This window comes from Trichechus manatus, unplaced genomic scaffold (genome assembly GCF_000243295.1).
Source record: "Trichechus manatus latirostris isolate Lorelei unplaced genomic scaffold, TriManLat1.0 scaffold00045, whole genome shotgun sequence".
Lineage (NCBI taxonomy): Eukaryota > Metazoa > Chordata > Mammalia > Sirenia > Trichechidae > Trichechus > Trichechus manatus.
In genome coordinates this window covers 2,568,426-2,590,143 of record NW_004443981.1, presented here as the reverse complement: position 1 = coordinate 2,590,143, position 21,718 = coordinate 2,568,426, and the positions used below count along the sequence as shown (strand labels likewise).

The following is a 21,718-nucleotide window of genomic DNA, read 5'->3' as shown; positions in this document are numbered from 1 at the left end:
GCTGTATCACTTTCTCCTTCTACTATTTGTATGCTTTGCACCTCCCAGTAAACTGCTTGCACTCAAATTCTCAGCTCTGGGTCTGCTTCTGCTTCTGAGGAAACCCAAATTCAGACAAAGCATCTCTCAAGCAACTTCATAGACCCATTTGCTCTCCAAATTTTTGCTTTTCTTATCCCTGGTCCTAAGACTTTTTTTCTTGAACTTTTCATTTTGAAATAATTATAAGATCACAGGAAGTCGCAAAATGATTACAGAAAGATCCCATGCACACTTCACCCAGTTTCCCCAAAGGTTACATTGTGCAAAACTACAGAGCAATGGCACAACCAGGACACTGAGTCAGTAGGACCCAGAGAGCTTGTTCAGATTCCACCGGGTCCTAAAGTTTTATTTACATTTTCTGATGATTTTACTGTATGTTTTCTTGTTGTCTGCTTCCTGAAAGTCTTTGCAGAATAAGGCATGGTGTAATTAATTTCCAGAAGAAAACCACCATCATGTAATGTTAAGATAAAAATGCAGTATATAAATGGTTTACAGAGTATAATCCCAATTTAAAAATGTATATATATGTACACATAGATAAAAAAGCAGAAGGAGATGCACCAAAATGTTAACAATGGTTACCTCAGGGCGATATTATCACAAATGATTGAACTTTTTCCTCTTTATACTTTATTTCACAAAGAACAGGAAGCTTTAGTTTCCGCATCTATCAAATGGGGATAATAACGCCTGCCTCTTGGAGTTGTGATGACCTCGGAATTAAGTCTGAATGTGAGGCAGCACTTAGCATAGTACCTGGTTCATAGTATTTGCCTAGTGAAGAGTAGCAAGTGCTGTTATTATAATGTTCACGATTACAGAAAAGACCAAACAATTTAAAAGGAAAGTGTTAGGTATATGTAGTGCTTCATATTTTTCAAAGTCCATTCATTTACCTTAGCTCATTTGTCCCTCACCATCACCCTGCAATGGGGCAGACATAGGGAGAGGGCACGGGGAGGAGACAGGACTCATATTTATGGAACAGTTACAACGATGTGCCAGCACCAAGTTGGGCACTCTGTAGATACCTCGGATGAGAAGGCTGGGGCTCAGAAGGGTTCAGACACTTGCTCAAGGTACACAGGCAGGACCAATAGCTCCAACTCCAGACTCTGTTCGGGTTTCATCTTATTCTGCCATGCCACATTATTATATTTGCACCTTACAAGCTTGTAGTCCTACGTGCCCACTTGTCCTTGACGTCATATGTTCAGATTGCATCAACATTCCCCAGTCCATACTCGTGCTCTGCTCCTTCCTACCTCTGTGCCTGTGGGTGGTGCCAAGAGGTAGCTTCTGGCGGTGCTGGGGAGGATTTAGTCAATCACCAATCTCCTACCAAAGCCTCATCAAATCAACAGTCAACCTAAATAAAAATCCCGTACTTGCTATGCAAACCCAGCAGATTCAAGGTAAGTGCCATAGTGACACCTCCCAATCAGTGTGCTCATCCCAAGTTCCTCCTACAAAGAAGTTCTGGAACTGTCTTCTGAGACATGGGAAATGATGTCGTGAGGGTATTAAGGAATACTATTAAGTGATCAGGTGGATGATGTGGGCTGGGGGAGAGAACTGTATGTGGGGGTATTACTCCTTCTCCATCTTCCTCAGGAACCCACGTTCCAGTCATCATGGAGAATGGTATGGAGAGCTTTTCTTGCCAGATACCCAGTTATTTTGGAGTCATGGTGGCCCCTGATGGGGGCAGGGCTGCCAGGGACGGGGTGGGGGCTGTGAGCCGGGCAGTTCAGCACAAAGCACTTCAGAGAAAGCTTGTGTCCCTGATCATGCTGGCCCTCTCTGCCTCGCCTCCTACTCACCTACTGAAGCCCTACGTAAGCTCCTAGACTCACTTTGGGAAGTCTTTCTTGACTAGTCAGACCAATGCTTATCTTCACTGTACTCTGTGCTCCTTCTCCCAGAGAAGGTCTACATAACACACCTGTGCCCCGGAGCCTCAAGGAACCTGGCCTGCCCCTCACCTCATTGACAGGTTCCTCTAGAGAGCCCAGGAGCCGTCCTTGTGCAGCACCCAGCAGGCACCTTGTGCTGTTTTCCACTGTGAGCCCCTTTCACAGCTCCTGGTACTCTAACAGCCACTCCACTTCTCTCTGTCTAGCCTTTCAAAGCCCTCTTCTCTGCTCCATCTGCCAAAAAGCTCCTTTCCTCTGAATTTCTATAGGATCCCCCGCTAGTCTCACCACTTGATTATCCTTTAAAGGTTAACAGTCTTTTAGGGTTGTAGTGCAAAGATCCCAACCTTTTTACTTCTGCTGGAGAATAAAGCCATAACTGGCTGTAACCATGCCACACCCTTGCTCAGAAACCCTAAATGGCTCTCAATTGCCTCCAGAATAAGTCCCAGGTCCTTAGTCTGGCAGTGAAGGTACTCCTCCATCCTGTTAGCGAGGAGCCCTTCCTTGCCTTCCTTCCACTGCTCCACCTGGTCAGCCAGCTCATGGGGCTCCTGAAGCCCGCTCTCTCCTCCTCCCCTTCTAGAGCGCAATCACTTTAGTCCCAAACTCAAATCATACTGAATGTTAAAGGTTCAACCCAAAGGTTTTTCTTTACTGACTCTTCCTAGTGGGAAAACACTTTCCCTCCTTTGAATCCTCATTAGCACTTTGCCTCCTTACTTCCAATCTGGTATTATATCTGATTTCTCTCTGTAACTTTGAAGTCAAGGAGAAAGTATGTTTTTTATTTGGGTGTACCCCGCTGAGCTGATCCGAGGCTAGTACAATACCTTGTGCATAGTACTAACTCAGTAAACTTTGAACGCTCCCTATCTGTAAGTTTTCTCCCCAAAGTCCCACTAACGCAAAACCTGTCTCTTTAATTAGATTGAGTCTCCTAGGGCAGCTTCTCCAACTCCTACCACCACACCCACTGCCATGGACTAGAACTGTGCTCTACAGGTTTCTCAGTGGCTGATTTTTCAGAAATAGATCGGCAGACCTTTCTTCCCAGGCATCTCTGGGTGGGCTTAAACCTTTATTTTGGTTAGCAGCTGAGTGCACTAACAATTCGCACCACCCAGGGTCTCCTGCTCCGACTTAAGGCGTACTCAAATCGCCTGGGGACTTTGCTAAAATGCAGATTCGGATTCAAGTGGTCTGGGAAGGGTCCAGGGACCCTGCATTTCTCACATGCTCCCAGGTGATGCCGATGCTGCTAGCCCACAGATCACATTTAGAGTAGCAGAGAGGCAATACCACCTGTTTGAGCAGGCAACGTCTCACATGGTCGAGCATCGAGCAGCTGGGCACTGAGGTGGCTGAGAGGTGTGGTCCCGCCCTGCAGTGCCAGCTGGGGCGTGAAGGAGTGGAGGCCACTTGGATGATGCCAGCGAGTCCAGCCACTCTTGCTCCCTCTCCGCGGCTCACTTACCTATGGTGGACACGACAGTGCCCACGAAGTAGAAGGCGCCGGTGAAGTCCCAGCGCGGGCGGACGTTGTCCACACGGATGCCAACCGCGGTGGCCTCCTCGTAGTGGCGGAGGAAGCCGCGCAGCTCGTCTCGGCTTAGATTGTGGCGGCGGCTGAAATTGGCCAGGCGCTCCTCCCAGCGCTGCTTGGCCTGGCGCTCGTGGGCCCGCTCTAGCGCCGAGAAGACGGCGGCGCCGCCCAGCAGGTAGAGCACGATGAGCGCGGCGAGCAGCAGGAAGCGCGCGTTGTCCTCGTTCAGGTGGCCCGGGCCGCAGCTGCAGCCGCCAGCCCGGCCGGCCATGGCCCGGCTCCGGGGGCAGTCCTGTGCCGGAGTGGGTAGGCACGGGGTGACTCTAGCCCAGGCCTCAGGGGAGGTCGAGGCTCGGCACGCGCTCAGCCCGCCCCGGGCTCGCCCCTCACCGCCGGGCGCTCCCTTAGGCTGCGTGGCTCCCTTGGCCGCGGCCTCGGCCGCTCCTGCGTCGCCAGCTCCTCACGTCCGCCTTGACTCCGAGTTTCAAATCCGCTTTGTCGCCCCCGCCCCGCCCGCCCTGAAGTTGTCCAGAACGCCACCACTCCGAGCGCCCAGGCGCAGAGTCCGCTTCTGCTGGGAGCGGGAATGCGGGTGCTCAGTTTCAGCCCGGCGCCCTGGTGGCCAGGCTCAGCTTTGGGAAGGGGCGTGGTGCGTGTTCAGGGTGGGCTCGGGCTAACTTGAATTTCCGCCCCAGGCGAAGGTCCAGGAGCCCGGACGCCAGCCGGTAAGCGGAGCCCCCGAGTCACGGTCCCTTTGACCATCGCTTCTCCAGCGCCGACTGGAAGGACGCCGGGTCTCGCGCTGATGGTTTTGAAGGTGCCTCCCCAGATGGATCCGGGGCTCCCAGTCACTGGCCTCTGGGTCACCGGCCCGGCTGCTTGGGCTTAGAGGCTGGACCGGGTCCAGCACAGGCGCACGGACAGCGGGGCTGTACGGCGCGGCGCCGGCGGGCTCCGACCTCCCGCCGGGCCCCGACGTTGCGCTGCATCAGTGGGCGCACCGGCTGGAGAGGGAGACGAGGGAGGTTGGAATGGGGGAACGAAAGAAGTTAGGCGCCCCCGCACCGCCCCCCGGCAGCCTCCCCGCCCTACCCCGGCAGAACGCCCTTGGCCTCTGGGTCCGCCGCCTCCACGTGTCGGCGTGCTCAGCGAGCCAGCCCCGGCTCCTGGAGAGCGCGCGGCTAGAAGACTGTGACTCCCGCCAGTTTCTTCTCCTCCCGGCTTGCGCTGCCCCCGAGCACGCCAGAGTTTTTGGGCGAATAGCGGCTTTGCGCTTTGACTCCCCTGGGGAGGGGACCAGTGTGCTCCCCTCGTCTTCTGCAGACCGCCCAGGGCCCCCTCCTCGAGACCCTCGCCCTTCAGGCGCGCTGGCGCCGCGCGGGCCGCGCTCTCACCTCCCAGGGAGCGACCCCTCTGCGCCGCTCCCTCGGGTCCTGTCCCCGGGCCGCTTCCTTCCTGCGGCCCTGCCCTGCCGAGCGCGCGGGGAGCTGAGGTCCGCGCTCGCTCTGCCTTCCCGGGTAGGCGAGCTGCGACGTTGCAACAGGTGGAGCCGCGCGGCTGCCAGCGGCGGCGACTCCACCCCGCTGCCCGCCTCCGGGCCGCGCGGGGCCGCCCCCTTCGCTAGTCTCCGCGGGCAGACGCCGGGACTTTGGCGTTCCCACCCCCGAAGCGCAGATCCGAGAGTGGGTGAAGACGCAGGTCGGTGCTTAACTGACCTGCATGGACCCTTGTGGGGCCGGAGAGGGCGCTCTGCCCCCTTCAGGCACATCTCGTCCCCACCCGTGTACACAGCCACACTCTGGAATCAGCCACTCAGGGGATGCGGGAGCGTGAGTATGGAGATGTGAACGGATGGATGCGTGGAATTTTCGACGTAAGCAGAATTTACCCGCGTCGAGAGAGTGCTGCTAGGCTCAGAGCTCCCCCCACGCCCTACTCACCAGGAGCAGAGACAGAAGGGCTGGCTGCCTGTCTAGTAAAACCGAAGGATTTCAAATAAACACGCAGCTCCGAATTCCAGTACATCTGCCACCACAAACCCTGAAGCTGCTAGTACTACTCTCGCCAAGCTATCCGCTCCCGAACGCCCCTCCTATCTAGCCCAGCACGAGTATACATCCAAGGTGAGTCCTGCAATTATTTTTTTCCATCTTATTACAAAAATTTTTCAAACATGCAGAGAAGTTGAAAGAATTTTATAATGGACAACAATAAATCTATCACCTAGATTCTACAATGAACATTTTACTATTCTTGCTTTATTACACATCTATCCATTCCTCTTTCCATCTATTAATCCGTCTTACTTGTTTGGATACATTTCAAAGTATATTGTAGACATTAATACAACCCCCCTTAAACTTCTATCTGCATATCATTACCCAGAGTTCAAGATTTATTTACCTATTTTTTTGGGTAAAATTGATATGCAATAAAATCCGTGTACAATTAAATGAGTTCTGACAAATGCACACACCTGTGCAAACCAACCACCTACCTATCCAACGTGTCAACCAAACATCACCAACAGGCCAGTTTCCTTATGTCCCTTCCCATTAAGTCCTACTCCACGTTCCTTCCAGGCAGCCACTGTTCTTCACTACCACCTAATAGTTTGCCTTTGTAGAACTTAGTTTTGCCTGTTATAGATCTTCATGTAAATGAAACCATACAACTATGTACTTTTGTGTTAAGCATGTTTTTGAGATTTATCCATGTTACGTGTCTCAATCACTTGTTCCTTTCCCATTGTTTGAAGTGTACTATAGTTTATTCATGCTCCTATTGATAGAAACTAGGACTGTTTGCAATTTGGGGCTCTCATAATGAATACTGTTAGGAACATTCGTGTACAAGTGTTTGCAGATATGTGTTTTCATATGTCTTGGGTAAATATCTGGGAGTGGAATTGCTGGTCACGGGTAGGTGTGTATGTAGTCTTATAAGAAACTGCGTGACTTTTTTCCAAAGTAGTTGTACCGACTAACAATGTATGCGAGTTCTGGCACCTCCTTGGAACTATTTGACACTATCAGTCGTTTTAATTTTAGTGGCGTCTCACTGTCATTTTGACTTACACTTTTCTGATGACTAATGTGCTTGGTTGGCCATTTTATAACTTCTTTTATGTCCAAATATTTTGTACATTAAAAAAAATTGGTTTCTTTTCTATTAGAGTTATAGGGATTCTTTTTATATTCAGAATACCAGTCTTTTTCTTTTTTCAGATATGTATTTTGCAAATATTTTCTCCCAGTCTCTGACTTGGCTATTTATTTTCTTAAAGATATCTTCTGATAGATAGAAGTTTTTAATTTTGGTGAAGCCCAATTTATCATCTTTTTCTTTTAGTTTTGGTATACTAAGAAATCATTACTTTCCCAAAGTTGCATAGATTTTACCATCCCCCCCCCCGAAGTTTTAAAGTTTAAGCTTTTATATTTGGGTGTATGATCCATTTATTACAATGAAATGTGCAAACACCTGGAGTTAGAAAACCAAAAGGGAAGAACAAGCTCAGCATTTCTCAAGCTGAAAGAACTGAAGAAAAAATTGCCCCGAGTGCAATATTAAAGGCTTCTATGGGCAAAATATTGAACAACACAGAAAGCATCAAAAGAAGCTGGAAGGAATACAGAGTCACTGTACCGAAAAGAACTGGCTGACATTCAACCATTTCAGGAGGTAGCATATGATCAAGAGTCAATAGTACTGAAGGAAGAAGTCTAAGCTGCACTGAAGGCATTGTCGAAAAACAAGGCTCCAGGAATTGACGGAATACCAATTGAGATGCTTCAACAAATGATGCAGCGCTGGAGGTGCTCACTTGTCTATGCCAAGAAATTTGGAAGACAGCTACCTGACAAACCGACTGGGAGAGATCCGTATTTGTGCCCATTCCAAAAAAAGGTGATCCGACAGAATGGGGAAATTATCTAACAATATCATTAATATCACACGCAAGTAAAATTCTGCCAAAGATCATTCAAAACCAGTTGCAGCAGTACATCAATAGGGAACTGCCAGAAATTCAAGCCAGATTCAGAAGACATGGAACAAGGGATATCATTGCTGATGTCAGATGGATACTGGCTGAAAGCAGACACTCATACCAGAAAGATGTTTACCTGTGTTTTATTGACTGTGCTAAGGCATTTGACTGTGTGGATCATAACAAATTATGAGTAACATTTTGAAGAATGGGAATTCCAGAACACTTAATTGTGCTCATGAGGAACCTGTACATAGACTAAGAGGCAGTCGTTCCAACAGAACAAGGGGATACTTCGTGGTTTAAAGTCAGGAAAGGTGTGCGTCAGGGTTGTATCCTTTCACCATACTTATTCAGTCTGTATGATGAGCAAATAATTCGAGAAGCTGGACTATATGGAGAAGAATGTGGCATTAGGATTGGTGGAAGACTCATTAACAACCTGCGATATGCAGGTGACACAACCTTGCTTGCTGAAAAGTGAAGAGGACTTACTGATGAAGATCAAAGACCACAGCCTTCAGTATGGATTACACCTCAACATAAAGAAAACAAAAATCCTCACAACTGGACCAATAAGGAACATCATGATAAATGGAGAAAAGATTGAAGTTGTCAAGGATTTCATTTTACTGAGATCCACAATCAACACCCATGTAAGCAGCAGTCAGGAAATCAAATGACATATGGCATGGGGCAAATTGGCTGCAAATGACCTCATTCAAGTGTTAAAAAGCAAAGATGTCACTTTAAGGGCTAAAGTGCGCCTGACAGAAGCCATGATATTTTCAATCGCCTCATCTACGTGTGAAAACTAGACAATGAATAGGATGACTGAAGAAGAATAGGTGCTTTGAATTATAGTGTTGTTGAAGAATACCAAATATACCATGGACTGCCAGAAGAACAAACAAATCTGTCTTGGAAGAAGTACAGCCAGAATGCTCCTTGGAAGTGAGGATGGCGAGATTCCGTCTCACGTACTTTGGGCATGTTATCAGGTGGGATCAGTCCCTGGAGAAGGACATCATGCTTGGTAAAGTAGAGGGTCTGTGAAAAAGAGGAAGACCCTTGGTCAGATGGATTGACTCAGTGGCAGCAACAACGGGCTCAAACATAGCAACGATTGTGAGGATGGCACAAGACTGGGCAGTGTTCCGTTCTTTTGTATATAGGGTCGCTTGCTATGAGTTGGAATCAACTGGACAGCACCTAACAACAAGAAGAATGATCCATTTTGAGCTTATGTTTATGATGAGAGACAAGAGTTAAGGTTTATTTTGTCCATGTGAATATCCAGTTTTTTTTTTCTTCGTGTCATCCTTGCGCAGGGGCCGTGCTAATCTTCTCTGTATCGTTCCAATTTTAGTATATGTGCTGCCAAAGCGAGCACTGAATATCCAGTTTTTCAGTACCATTTGTTGAAAAGACTCTTTTCCACAGGGAAGTATCTTGGCACCTTTGCTGAAAATCAGCCATATATGATCAACCATATATGAGTGAGTTTATTTTAGGAATCTGTATTCTTTTCATTGATCTACTTGTCCACCCTTATGCTAATACCACACTATTTTGATGACGGTAGCTTTATAGTAGGTCTTGAAGTTAGGTTGTATGAGTTCTTCAAGTTTGCTCTTCTTTTTCAAGATTTCTTTAGATATTACAAGACCTTTACATTTCCATAAAAATTGTAGAATGAACTTGTTAATATAATCAAAAAAAGCCTTGTGGGATTTTGATTGTATGAAATCTATTTTGGGGAGAATTGAGATCGTAACAATTTGCAAATGAGATATAGCCTTCCATTTATCTCAGTCTTAGCAATGTTTTGTCATTTTCGTGTAGAGATCTTATAAATCGTTTGTAAACTCATTCAAAAGTACTTTTTATGCTATTGTAAATGGAAGGTTAAAATTTCACTTTCCACTTTACTGTAATATATAAAAATATAATTTATTTTTGCAATTTAACCTGTATCCTGCAATGCTGGTAAATTCATTATTTCTACTAGTTGTTTTGTTGATTTCTTTAGGAATTTTTAGGTAAACGGTCATGTCATCTGTAAATGTAGACCGTTTTACTTTTTCCTTTCAAATCTTTCTCTTTTACTTCCTTTTCTTACTGCAATGGTTAGGGCCTTTAGTACAGTATTGAATAGAAGGGTAGAAGGGTAAAAGCGGATATCCTTGTCTTGTGATCCTAGTGAAAAGTCTTCAGCTTTTCATTATTAAGTATGATGTTAGTGCTGGGTTTTTCTTAGATGCCCTTTATCAGGTTGAGAAAGTTTTTTTTTTTTTTTTCTAATTTTATGATTTTTTTTTTATCATGAATAGGTGCTAAATTTTGTCCAATGCTTTATCTTCTGCATCTACTGCAATGATGATATATGGTTTTCTCCTTTATGCTGTTTCTATGGTAAATTTCATTGATGGATCTTCTGATGTTAAGCCAACCTTGCATTTCTGAGATAAATTCCATAAACTCTATTTGAGGTTTCCACTTTCTATTATTTTCTTCTTTCTACTTCATACTGGGTTTGCTTTGCTTCTTTTTGTAGCTTCTTAAGGTGGAAGGTTAGATCACTTGATTTTAGACCTTCTTTTCTAATGGAGTCTTCGTGGCACAGTGGTTAAGCGCTCGGCTGCCCTATGGGGCAGTTCTATTCTGTCCTACAAGGTCGTTATGAGTCAGAACCAACTCAACAGCAATGGGTCTGGTTTCGGGTTTTTTCTAATGAAAGTATTTTAAAGCTATGAATTTCCTTGTTAGCATACCACAAACTTTAGTATGTTGTACTTTCATATCATTTAGTTCAAAATATTTTCTGTTTTCTTCGACACATGAATTACTTAGAAGTGTGTTGCTTAATTTCCAAATATCTGGTTTTTACCCTTGTACATATTATTTATTTCTAGCTTATTTCCAATGTGGTCAGAGAGCGATACTCGGTATAATTTCAATCTTCATAAATTTATTAAAACTTGTTTTATGGTCCAGTATATAGTCTACCTTGCATGCGAAAGCTGGACAATGAATAAGGAAGACCAAATAAGAATTGACGCCTTTGAATTATGGTGTTGGTGAAGAATACTGACTATACCATAGACTGCCAAAAGAACGAACAAATCTGTCTTGGAAGAAATACAACCAGAATGCTCCTTAGAAGCAAGGATGGCAAAACTTCATCTCATGTACTTTGGACATGGGATCAGTCTCTGGAGAAAGACATCATGCTTGGTAAAGTAGAGGGTCAGCAAAATAGAGAAAGACCCTCAATGAGATGTATTGACACAGTGGCTGCAACAATGGGCTCAAGCATAACAACAATCATGAGAATGGCGCAGGACCAGGCCATATTTTGTTCTTTTGTATATAGGGTCACTATGAGTCAGAACCAACTTGATGGCACCTAACAACAACAACAACAATGTATTATCTACCTTAGTGAATGTACTATGTGCCCTTGAAAACAATGTGTATTGTGTAGTAGTTGGGTTTAGTGTTCTATAAATATCAATTAGGTCAAGGTAATTGAAAGTGTCATTTCTTTCTTTAAATGTCTTCACTGACGTTTGTCTAGTTAGTTTACCAATTGGTGAGAAGAGTATTAAAGTCAACTATGATTCTAGAATTGTCTATTTCTCCTTCAGTTATGTCAGTTTTTTTTTTTCATGTACTTTGAAACTCTGTCATTGGGTAAATGTACATATATGATTATATCTTCCTAACATACTGACCCTTTTATCATTATGAAATGTCCCACTTCATCTCTGGTAATTCTCTTTGTCTTGAAGTCTACTTCATCCGATATTACTCTAGTCACCACAGTCATCTTTTGCTTAACGTTTGCATGGTATCTTTTCCTATCCATTTACTCTTAACCTATCTATTTATATATTTAGTGTTTTGTCACAGACAGCATATAGTTAGGTCTTGTCTCCTGCCACCTCCCAATTCTAACAATCTCCAGGTTGTAATTGAAGTGATTGGACCAACACTGTACAAAAGAACTTCTGCAATGATGAAAATATTCTATTTCTTCTTGCCAAATATGAGCTAATATTCTAATATGGTGGTTATTACTGAACACTTGAAATGTGGCTAGTGCAACCAAGGAACTGAATTTCTTATTTGATTTAGTTTTAATTAATTTAAATACCTAATGTGGCTAGTGGCTACCATCTTAGTATAGGTTGAAACCATTTCCATTTAATGTATTTATAGGACTAGATTTAGGTCTCTCATTTTACTATAGGTTTGTCCCAACTGTCTCCCAACCCCCTTTCTTCTTTCCTGTCTTCTGGATTAACTATTTTAACAACTCTATCTATAAGATTTTTAGCTCTCTTTTAAGTGGTTGTTCTAGAGATTACAATATTAGTCGTTAATTTTTCAGTCTGATCAGAGTTAACATTGTATCACTTTATGTAAAATACAGAAACCTTGCAATTGCATAGGTTCATTCCTTGTCCCATACTATTGTGGTAGGTTGTCATGCAAATTAGACATACATATGCTAAAACCCCACAACACAATTTTTTAGTGTTTATTTTGAACAGTCTGGAATTTAGCATCCGAAGCCGTCTAAATTCATGAGGTGGGAGGAGACTCACCACCAAAAAGCTGATTCCTATGAGGTGGAGGTCAGACATACCTCCACTCTCCCAACGTTTCACCATTTCTGACATCAGCCATCCTCCATGACACTCTCTACTTTTCTGCTGAGCTCAATAATTCATTGCAATGGCCACATAGAACTTACAGACCATAACTCACAATTATGGGGTTTATTAGGTAAATAACAGGTTACAGCTTGGAATCAGGATCAACTTGGAAGTAACAGGATACAAGTCAGGAGATAGGATACAGTTTGTCATCAGGACGCCTTCCAACCAGGACAGCTCTCAGCTTCTCCTTGGCTGTGCCCACCTCTGGGCCTTCTCTCGGCCTGTGCCCTTCTCGGGCAAGTGTAACAGCTCTTTAGCTCCCCTGACAAGTGTCCAGAGGTACCCCACTCTGCTAGCAAGCCTCCTGTCTGAAGGCGCACAGCTCTTTCCTGCTCTGTGGGTTGGCAAGGTCATACTGCAGCCTCCTTGCGCCGGTCTCCTGGTTCCTGCCACTCGTACTGCTGCTGCCATTTCTGTCGCTGGGCTCTGCTGTGGTTGCCCATTTCTTGCCATCTACAGTTTTACAGCTCTCTCTCTCCTGTGTCTAGGAGGTTCTCAGCACAGGGACCCCAGGTCCAAAGGACATGCTCCACTCCAGGCTCTTTTGGATGGTAGTGAGGTCCTCCTCAACTTTTGTGAGATTGGCCCTTATGTAAGCCTACTTCTTGTCAATTTCAAGTCATGGTCCTCCCACCAGGGTCACAAATTGACCAATCCCCTTGCTAGGCACAGTCACTTAATTTGCATAGTAATAGACCAATTCTTGCAAGGTAACTTAATCCTGTTAGGTGGTTTTACGTACCCTATTTGCTTAGTAGACTAAACAATCCCTGCAAGGCTGTGGGCCAGCCAATCATCTTTGGCAGAATTATAAACCCAAGGCCAGAAAGGCCATATATAAGAGATACCCATTGTACTGCATAGTCATACATATTTTAAAGGAGAGAAAGAAGTTGTCTTTTATATTTACCCCGATATTTACCATTTCTGATGGTTTTTATTCTTTCTTGAAGGTGAGTTTCCCTTTGGTATCGTCTCCCTTCAGCCTGAAGAACTTCCTTTGGCATTTCTTGTAGTGCAGGTATTCTTGTGACAACAATTCTCTTAGTTGTCCTTTATCTGAAGATGTGGTTATTTTATCTTCATTCTTGAAGGATATTTTCACTGCATGTAGGTTTCTGGAGTAATTTCTTTTTCTTTCAGCACTTTAAAGATGTTGTCGGATGATCTTCTGGCCTCCATTGTTTCTGATGACAGGTCAGTGATCATTCAAATCATTGCTCCCCAGTTTCCTCTAGATGCTTTCAAGATTTTCTTTTTATGTTTGCTTTCCAGTAGTTTGACTATCATGTGCCTAGGTGGGGTTGTCCTCATATTAATCCTGCATATTATTCATTGAACTTCTTGAATCTGTAAATTTATGTGTCATTAAATTTGGGAAAATATCAGCCATTATACCTTCAAATATTTTCTCTGTTCCACACCATCTCTTCTTCTGGGACTTCAGTTTCATATAAATTAAACTTTTTGAAATTATCCCACAGGTTCCTAATTCCTTTTCATTTTCCCCCCATCTTTTCTTTCTGTGGATAATTTCTGTTATTTTATCTCCAAGTTCCCTGACTCCTTTGTCATCTCCATTCTGCTATTAAGCCCACCCAGTGGACCTTTTAATTTCAAATATTGTATTTTTGGTTCTAAAGTTTCCATTTAGTTCTTTTAAAATAATTGCTGTTACTCTGCTGAGATTTACTGTTTTTCCATTCAACATGAGAAAAATTTTTATACCCTTGAACATAGTTATAATAGCTATTTTATAATCTTTGCTGGCTAATGCCAACATCTAGGTCTTCTTGGCGTTGGTCTCACTTGTCTTTTCTTTTTAGAATGGTCCATGTTTTTCTGTTTCTTCATATATCAAGTAATTTTGGATCGTATCCTAGACATTGTGAATGATGTGTTGTAGAAACTCTGGATTCTGTTATGTTCCTCTGAAAACACTTTTTAAAGACAGTTTGAGATGCTCAAAACTCTTGTCTCCCCTCCAGTGGGCAGTAGCTCAATTTTTAGTTCAGTTCTTTCAGCCTTATCTGTGCTGTGCACATGTACTTTAGTGGTCAGCCAGAGATTTGAGCAGTTCATACACAGAATTTGGGGATCCCTTCTCTGGCACCCTCCTTTCTGTTCAGTTTCCAGAGGTGTTGGTTGCTCCAAACCCTGTATTCTGGTTTTCAAAGTCACAAGGACTGTAGATTTTCCACTGGAGGTTTACCTGCCTTGTATGGCACAGAATGAGTCCTGTCCTCAGGTTAAAACTGGTTAAAAAACAGGAAACTCACCCAGTTTGGTGCCCTTCTTCCAGTTGTTGACCCCCCTCCAGTTTCTGCCTGTTTTTGTTCACTTTCAGTACCTTTAGGTAGTTGGTTTTTAAAGAAATTTTTTCTAGAGCTTATAGTTTTTATTTGTGAAAGCGTTGGTCTAATAGGAGCTATCTGACCCTACTGGAAACCTGAGGTTACTGTTGTGACCACCTGTAAATCTATCACCTAGACTGTACGATTAACATTTCACTATAGTCGTTCTGGAGCCCCGGTGGCACAGTGGTTAAGTGTTCGGCTGCTAACCAAACAACTGGCAGTTTGAATCCACCAGCCGCTCCTTGTAAACCCTATGGGGAAGGTCTACTCTGTCCTATAGAGTCGCTATGAGTCGGAAACAACTCGACGGCAATGGGTTTGTTTTTTTGTTTTGTTTTTTTATAATGGCTTTATCATATATCTGTACATCCACTAATACACCTTATTTTTGATGCATTTAAAGTAAATTGCAGACAAACACTCTTGTCCCTAAATACTTCAGCATAAATATCATTAACTAGGGTCCAATGATTTTTCTTTTGATGTAAAATTTATATACAATGAAATGCACAAATCTAAACTGTACATTCTTTCCGCTTTTTTAACTCAGTTTTATTGAGCTATAATTTACATATAGTAAAAGTCACCAATTTAGTGTACAATTCAAGTTTTGTAAAATGTAACCAACACCACAATCGTTATAGAAACATTATCATCGCCCCAAAAAGTTCCCTCATGCTCCTTTGCAGTGAGTCCTCTCTCTTCACCCCTGCACTTATTTTTTAACAGCCACTTAGTTCTCCTACTTTGAGGAGAAGCTGGGGTACCACTCCCAAGAACAGGACTCAGAGACTAAGTGGACAGGCCATCCACTGACAATTGTGTCCTGGAGGGCCACAGAGGAAAGGAATGAAAAAGTGGAGCTAGGACTCTGGCTGGGCCCTTCAGAAGTGTCCCCAGGTTGTCTCTAGAAAGGTGTTAAGTGGGTAATTACGTCCATAGGGCCCATTCCCGTACCTAGAAGCAGGCTCAGCCAGTCTAAGTGCAATTAAACAAGACCCCTTCTTGAGCCTGCTAGGGTAAGGTTATCAGAGGAGTTCAGGAAGGGGGAGCTTGAATCTCACCATCTTCAAGAACACAACCTTAGGCAGGTTCACATACCTCTTGGAGCCTCAATTTCTTCTTTTATAAAATAGACTTCCTCCCAGGGGTGAAGTGGGGGTGCCTGGTGTATATTAGGCACTCAAATATTTGCTGCATGAATGCAACCTATAAACAGCAAAGCTCTTGGCCAAGTAAGAAATTATTAATTCCTGCCACGTTGTTTTGATATTGAAGAAAGGTGGCTATACATCCTTTCTTTGCAATTTTAGGAGCTTCTCATAATGTCTAGAAAAGCATGTCTTACCCCTACCACACAGGTGACCCCTCTCTCCAGCAGCTCCTCCCCAAGCCCGTCAGTGGCCTGTTACCAGCCTGCCCATTCTTCACTCCCTACCTGACCATGAATACTCGGCCCCGGCTTACCTTCTCCCTTGGAAAGTTTCCCCCACAGCCTGTCATGGCTCTTCCCTACCAGACCTGCTTCAGAACGCAGCTGCCCGAGCCACTTTCCCTGCTTCTCCCAGCCCACTCAGACCATCCCTTCACTGGGCCTCCTCAGTGAGTTTATATTAGGCACCTGAACAAAATGCTCAGTTCTTCCTAGCAGGGCTGCAGGGTGAGGAGGCGGTGATGATGTAAGAACACTCTGCAAGAGGGGGCTTCACTATGCCTACAGTCCCAGCTGCTCCCTCCCAAAACCTAATGGCTCTTCAGATCCATCCATGCCCACATCTCCTCTCTACTTCTTCACCAGCTATGGACTCACCCCTGGGGTTCACGTTAACATGGACTCAGAAAGTCCACGCCCCTACCCCCAGTCCCAGCCAACCAGCATGCTGACCCTTCTCTCTGAGGCAGCCCTCAGGGCAGTGTCTTCAGAGACGAGGTATGCAGGTCAGCTCTTCGGAATCCTTCAGGATGCTTCTGAGAGATTGACCTGTGGATGAAGGAGCCCCATTCCTGCAGAATCCAAGTGCCTACTGGCCACTCTGCTGCCGGCAGGACTTGTTAACTCTACCCCATCTTCCAGAGACAACCTGCATTTAGTAGTTTGGAGGCAGTATTTGTGGGAAGATGCTAGTCCTTCAAAAGGCATGTGTTTTAATTTCTACACTTGAATTAATTATTCTTTAAGTGCAAGCGCTCGAACTGTGATGTTGGCGAAGAGTAAAGACTATACTGTAGACTGCCAGAAGAGCGAACAAACCAGTCTTAGGAAAAATACAACCAGAATGTCTCCTAGAAGCAAAGATGAAGAGACTTGAGCTCATCAGGAAAGACCAGTTGCTAGAAGAGCACATCATGTTTGGTAGAGGGTCAGCGAAAATGAGGGAATGAGGGGGACTGACACACAGCCACAACAATGGACTCACGCATACCAAGAATCATGAAGATGGTGCAGGACCAGGCAACGTTTCATTCTGTTGTCATATATAAGGTCACCATGAGTCAGAGCTGACTTGACAGCACTAACAACTGCCCCAGAGAAGGACTGCAGGTTCTAAGCACTTTACTTACCGAAAACAAATTATAATCATTATAAATTAATGGAGTTTGTGCCGTGTTCAGGTGCACCATTTCATTTGATCCTTACAACCATCCCGGGAAGCAAGGATAGGTATTAATCCTGCTTTACAGATGAGAAAATTGAGACTCAGAGGCTTAAATGACTTGCCTCAGGTCACATAGCTTGGAGGGCACAGAGCTGGGACTAGGTAATTGTAAGGAATCCTGAGTGCCTTGTAGCTTGGAGCTACCTCGCAAGCCTCAGTCAAATCCCATTAAACAGTTGACCATCTGTCTTTATTCCAGGTGGGTGTGCTAGCAAACTTGGGGAGGAATACACTTTACACCAACCCAGAACTGACTCAAATATATAAACTGAAACAAAATAGTAACCATATTCTGTGCTACATGGATATTTTCTCCTCTATTTCATTAAAAGTGCTGGTCATGACCCACTAAATTGATGTTACGATTCACTAACAGGGATTTCATGATTCACTAAGGGTTGTGACCCACGGTTTGAAAAATCACTGTTCTAGAACACTCAGATCACACAGGTTCACTTATTTGTGTAGCTTTTTTGAGAAATTTAAGATTTTTATTTCTCGACTTGGTTTCCTGTTGCTTTTGAATAAAATCTGAAACTTTTCACTTATTATTTAAGGAAGAAGCATAAAAAGATTCCTCTGATACAGTGTTAATTCTTCACCTAGAGACACTTCTTGCTCTGGAGTGGACATCGAGTACTTTCCACTTGTCTTTGGAGAACTCCCCACTTGCCCTCTCCTTCCTCTACCAGAAGTGGTACCATGATCTGGAGGGATTGCATCTGGAATGGACATGTGACTCAAGCTGGCCAATCAGATGCATGCCCTACTGTGGGCATTATTGGGAAACAGAAGTCCTTGGGTCGTGTAAACTCTTAACATGCTTGACTGCTAACTGAAAAGTTGGATCTTGAAAAGTTGGATCGAGTCCACCCAGAGGCACCTCAGAAGAAAGCCCTGGTGATCTACTTCCAAAAAATCAGCCATTGAAAACCGTATGGAGCAGTTCTACTCTGACACACATGGGGTCACCATGAGTTGGAGTCGACTCCGTGGAACTTCTTTAATTGGGAAGGAACTATTTTTTTTTCATCTGGAATGATGAGCAGGGAGGAAGATGGGACCCTGGAGCTGTGGGGGAATTTCAGCCTCCAGGTGGAAAGAGCTTGCCCATATCCCCGAAAGCAGAGCTGAGACCTGGAGATTGTCTCGTTTACATTATATAACCCTGGATCCAGCACACTCACTGGACTTTTTGTTACACCAAAGCCTCTTTTATTGCTTACGTTAATTAAATCTGGTTTCTGTAACTATAAAATAATCCTGATTAATGTATTATTCCGTAAAAATATTGATAAAATATTAATAACAAATACAGAGGCTTTTAAAAACCAATGTTCAGTTGTCATAATGTTAAGTTCTAAAGTACCTGTGAGGAAACAGCCACACAGTGGCATCATTTGTGTCCACGGGGCGGGAAAGGGACATGTGCTGGCTGAGCCAGGACAAACCCAGCCCCACCAATCAGAAGCACCAAACCAAAACCCACTGCCGATTCATAGTAACCCTCTAGGACGGAGTAGAACTGCCCATAGGGTTTCCAAGGAGAGGCTGGTAGATTTGAACTGCCAGCCTTTTGGTTAGCAGCTGTAGCTCTTAACCACTGTGCCAACAGGGCTCCAATCAGAGGCACAGCCCTTGTTCATTACCTAGTTGTGTGATCTGAACCTTATTTTCCTCTCCTATGAGGACAGTATCACCTGCCCCACAGTGTGAAAAAGATATACATCAAGTTACCTCTGACGACAGCTGACCCACAATAAATGTTCTATGGATATCATTTCTGCTTTGCATTTCCTTTCTGGGCTTCTCTTTCTTCACATGTGTTTAAAGAGGAGATTGGTCCAGATCCTTCCAGTTCTTAATAAATGGCATCAGGGCTCTTTGAAAACATTGCTATACAGGGAACAGGAGAAGCAGAATCAAGTGCCTTAGGTACATGAACCATAAACATCTGTTAGACTGTAGTTTCAGTGGAGTTCTTGTAGGCCTGAGGATAATAAAGTGTAATTTATACGCATCAACTGGAATCTGCTTTGAGAGAGATTCACTTGGAACTCTGTAAAAGGTAGAATACAAACACATTGTACCAAAACTTGTAATGGTTTGGTCCCTGTTTGCTCGTGAGGTGTTTTCATTTTAGCATATCCAGACGTCCCATTTCCTGGGCTGCCTCCCTCATCCTCTCCCCCGCCTTCTCCGCTGCCCCCTCTTCTGACGCTGACTTTACTCCTTCCACTCTGTGCTTTAGATCTAGGGAGTCGATGGAAACCGCATGGTTTCAGTCAGAGGATCTTATAGAACACACTTAATATTGCAAAGGTTTCAGCCCTCGACGCTCTAACTTGAAAGGGACCTGCTCCACTGTCACTCGGGTCTGGCTTTAATGATTCAGCAGCTCAGTCCTGCATGCTAACCGACATTTACTGGTTGAGTTTATGTTGCTGCTAGTTGGTTTTGTCATGCCATCTATGATTTATTAACGTGACTACAGTGTACCAGTTTTGTATTTACACAGTTACTTACGCAGCATACACACGAGGCCTGCTCCTTGGCTGGAGCTTGGCAACAGCTACCTCATTAGCTGCCTGATTCCTCACAACACAGCATGGCTCTGGAGCTAACCTGCCTGGGTTCAAATCCCAGTTCTGCTACTTCCCAGCTGTGTGACTTTGGACAAATAATCTTGTCTTAGATTCCTCATCTGCAAAGTAATATACCTCCTTGACAGAGTTGACAATTCTCTGCCTCAACAATTTTTTGTTGTTGTTGTGTGCTGTCGAATCAATCCCAACTCATAGGGACCCCACGTGACAGAGTAGAACTGCCTCATGGGGTTTTCTAGGGTGCAGTCTTTATGGGAGTAGACCGCCAGGTCTTTCTCCTGTGGAGCCGCTGGGTGGGTTCAAACCACCAACCTTTTGATTAGCAGCCAAGCGCTTAACCGTTGTGCCACCAGGGCTCCTTCAACAAATTTTAGGTCTCTTAAAAGCTTCAGCATTCAGAATGAAACTCATCTAGTGTGAAAATCTCATTTAGACTTTTGGCTACATGCCCATCTCAGTAAAAGGATGTTAGGTAAGAATTCTAAGGAACAAGATAAAACTTGTATGAAAAATGCTGTAGTTCCCTTTGTCCACACGCAGAGGAACACCTTCCAGAGACGGTATTGGCAGTTTATGGAGAGGAGGTTAGATTCTTTTATGTGAAGTTTCAGTCTCAGCAGATAAGAAGTCAACAGACAATGTGTTTCCATGAAGTTTGAAAGGGCGGGAGATGAAAAACAGGTTGGAAGGGGACATACAGCTTTATGCAGACAGAGGGAGGTGAGGGTTTCTGGAGGTAGGGAGAAACAATTGTTAAACCCCTACCAGAGAAAAATGGAAGCAGTTTCCTCAAAAACATTAACAGGCGTGTTTGATGATGCTCTTTTTCAGCACTTTGGGTAATTTAGTCAGTCCCATAAGGAAAGACCAGATGGGTAGAATCACTTGCTTTCTGTGTTCCCAAATGTTTTTGTTTATTCTTGGGGCATTACTTTACTTTCCAGGCGTGCCATTCACTGTGTCCAGAAAGTACATGGTACTGGCGCCTCCTGGGCCTATCTATGCTGGCGTGGCTCAGCCGTCCTTCCCTGACCGGAGCAAGGGACACAGGAGGACTGCTGTCAGGGTTTGGGCCTGGACACCTACAGGTGTGTGTTCCTTGACCACGACTTCCTTTAATGTTACCTGGATGTATGTACCCATTTCATTCCATGGAACTTCTGCTTGTTTACAGACTGGCTCTCCAGGTCCTGACGGGCCTAGAGCAGTGGTACCCCTCATGTGGTCCAGGGACCAGGGCCAGTCTGTGATAACTACAGAAAGTAAGAGTAAGTGCTTAGAAATGTTCATAGCAATATGACTGCATGGTAACACAAAAGCACCTGATTTTGTGTTCTATAGAAGTTTCTGTCCACAATAGATTAGGGACACACTGGTCTATCTCTTTAGACAGAGAAGCCGGTCTATAGCACTGCCCAGGACCTGGTCCACCTGGCGGCAGAGGCAGCAGTTATGAGGATAGGCTTTCATGCTGCTGAAATGGTTTCAAATGCTGGTAACAGCACTTTCTAGAAGTATGACCTTGGACAAGCATTTTGCCTTTTTGAGCCCGAGTTTCCTGATCAGCAAAATGAGGATCAACACAAGGAAGGACAGTCACAGTAGGGCAGCAGTCACTTGTACAGGTCTCGCTCTGTTCAGGCCAGCTCTGAGCCCGGTGTATTAACTCACACACAATACCCTCTGAAATGGGCACTGTTATTATCACTAGCCCCACCTCACAGGTAAGGGGACTAGGGCACAGAGAAGTTAAATAACATGGTCGAAGGGACAGCAGGTAAAGGGCAGAGCTGGGATTCCAGCCCAGCAGCCTGATTCCAGCATCTGCCCTCCTGCCTCCTGGCACAGATCAGATGAGCAGAAGCACCCA

General features: G+C 44.6%; 1 protein-coding gene and 1 non-coding gene across 2 annotated transcripts in view; both read right to left on the bottom strand.

The window, feature by feature from the left end:
- The window catches only part of KCNK13 (potassium two pore domain channel subfamily K member 13), a gene marked incomplete at its 3' end in the record, with an annotated part of 130,094 nt that extends 126,152 nt beyond the window's left edge, over window positions 1-3,942 (bottom strand). Inside the window, exon 1 of the mRNA XM_004376769.1 lies at window positions 3,442-3,942. Coding sequence (XP_004376826.1) covers window positions 3,442-3,781 — 340 coding nt within the window. The remainder of the gene's footprint in view (window positions 1-3,441) is intronic.
- A 4,845-nt stretch (window positions 3,943-8,787) lies between these two features.
- Window positions 8,788-8,894, bottom strand: LOC111820643 (U6 spliceosomal RNA). The gene has a single exon (XR_002824174.1). It is a non-coding gene; the product is annotated as a U6 spliceosomal RNA (small nuclear RNA).
- Between the last annotated feature and the right edge of the window lie 12,824 nt (window positions 8,895-21,718).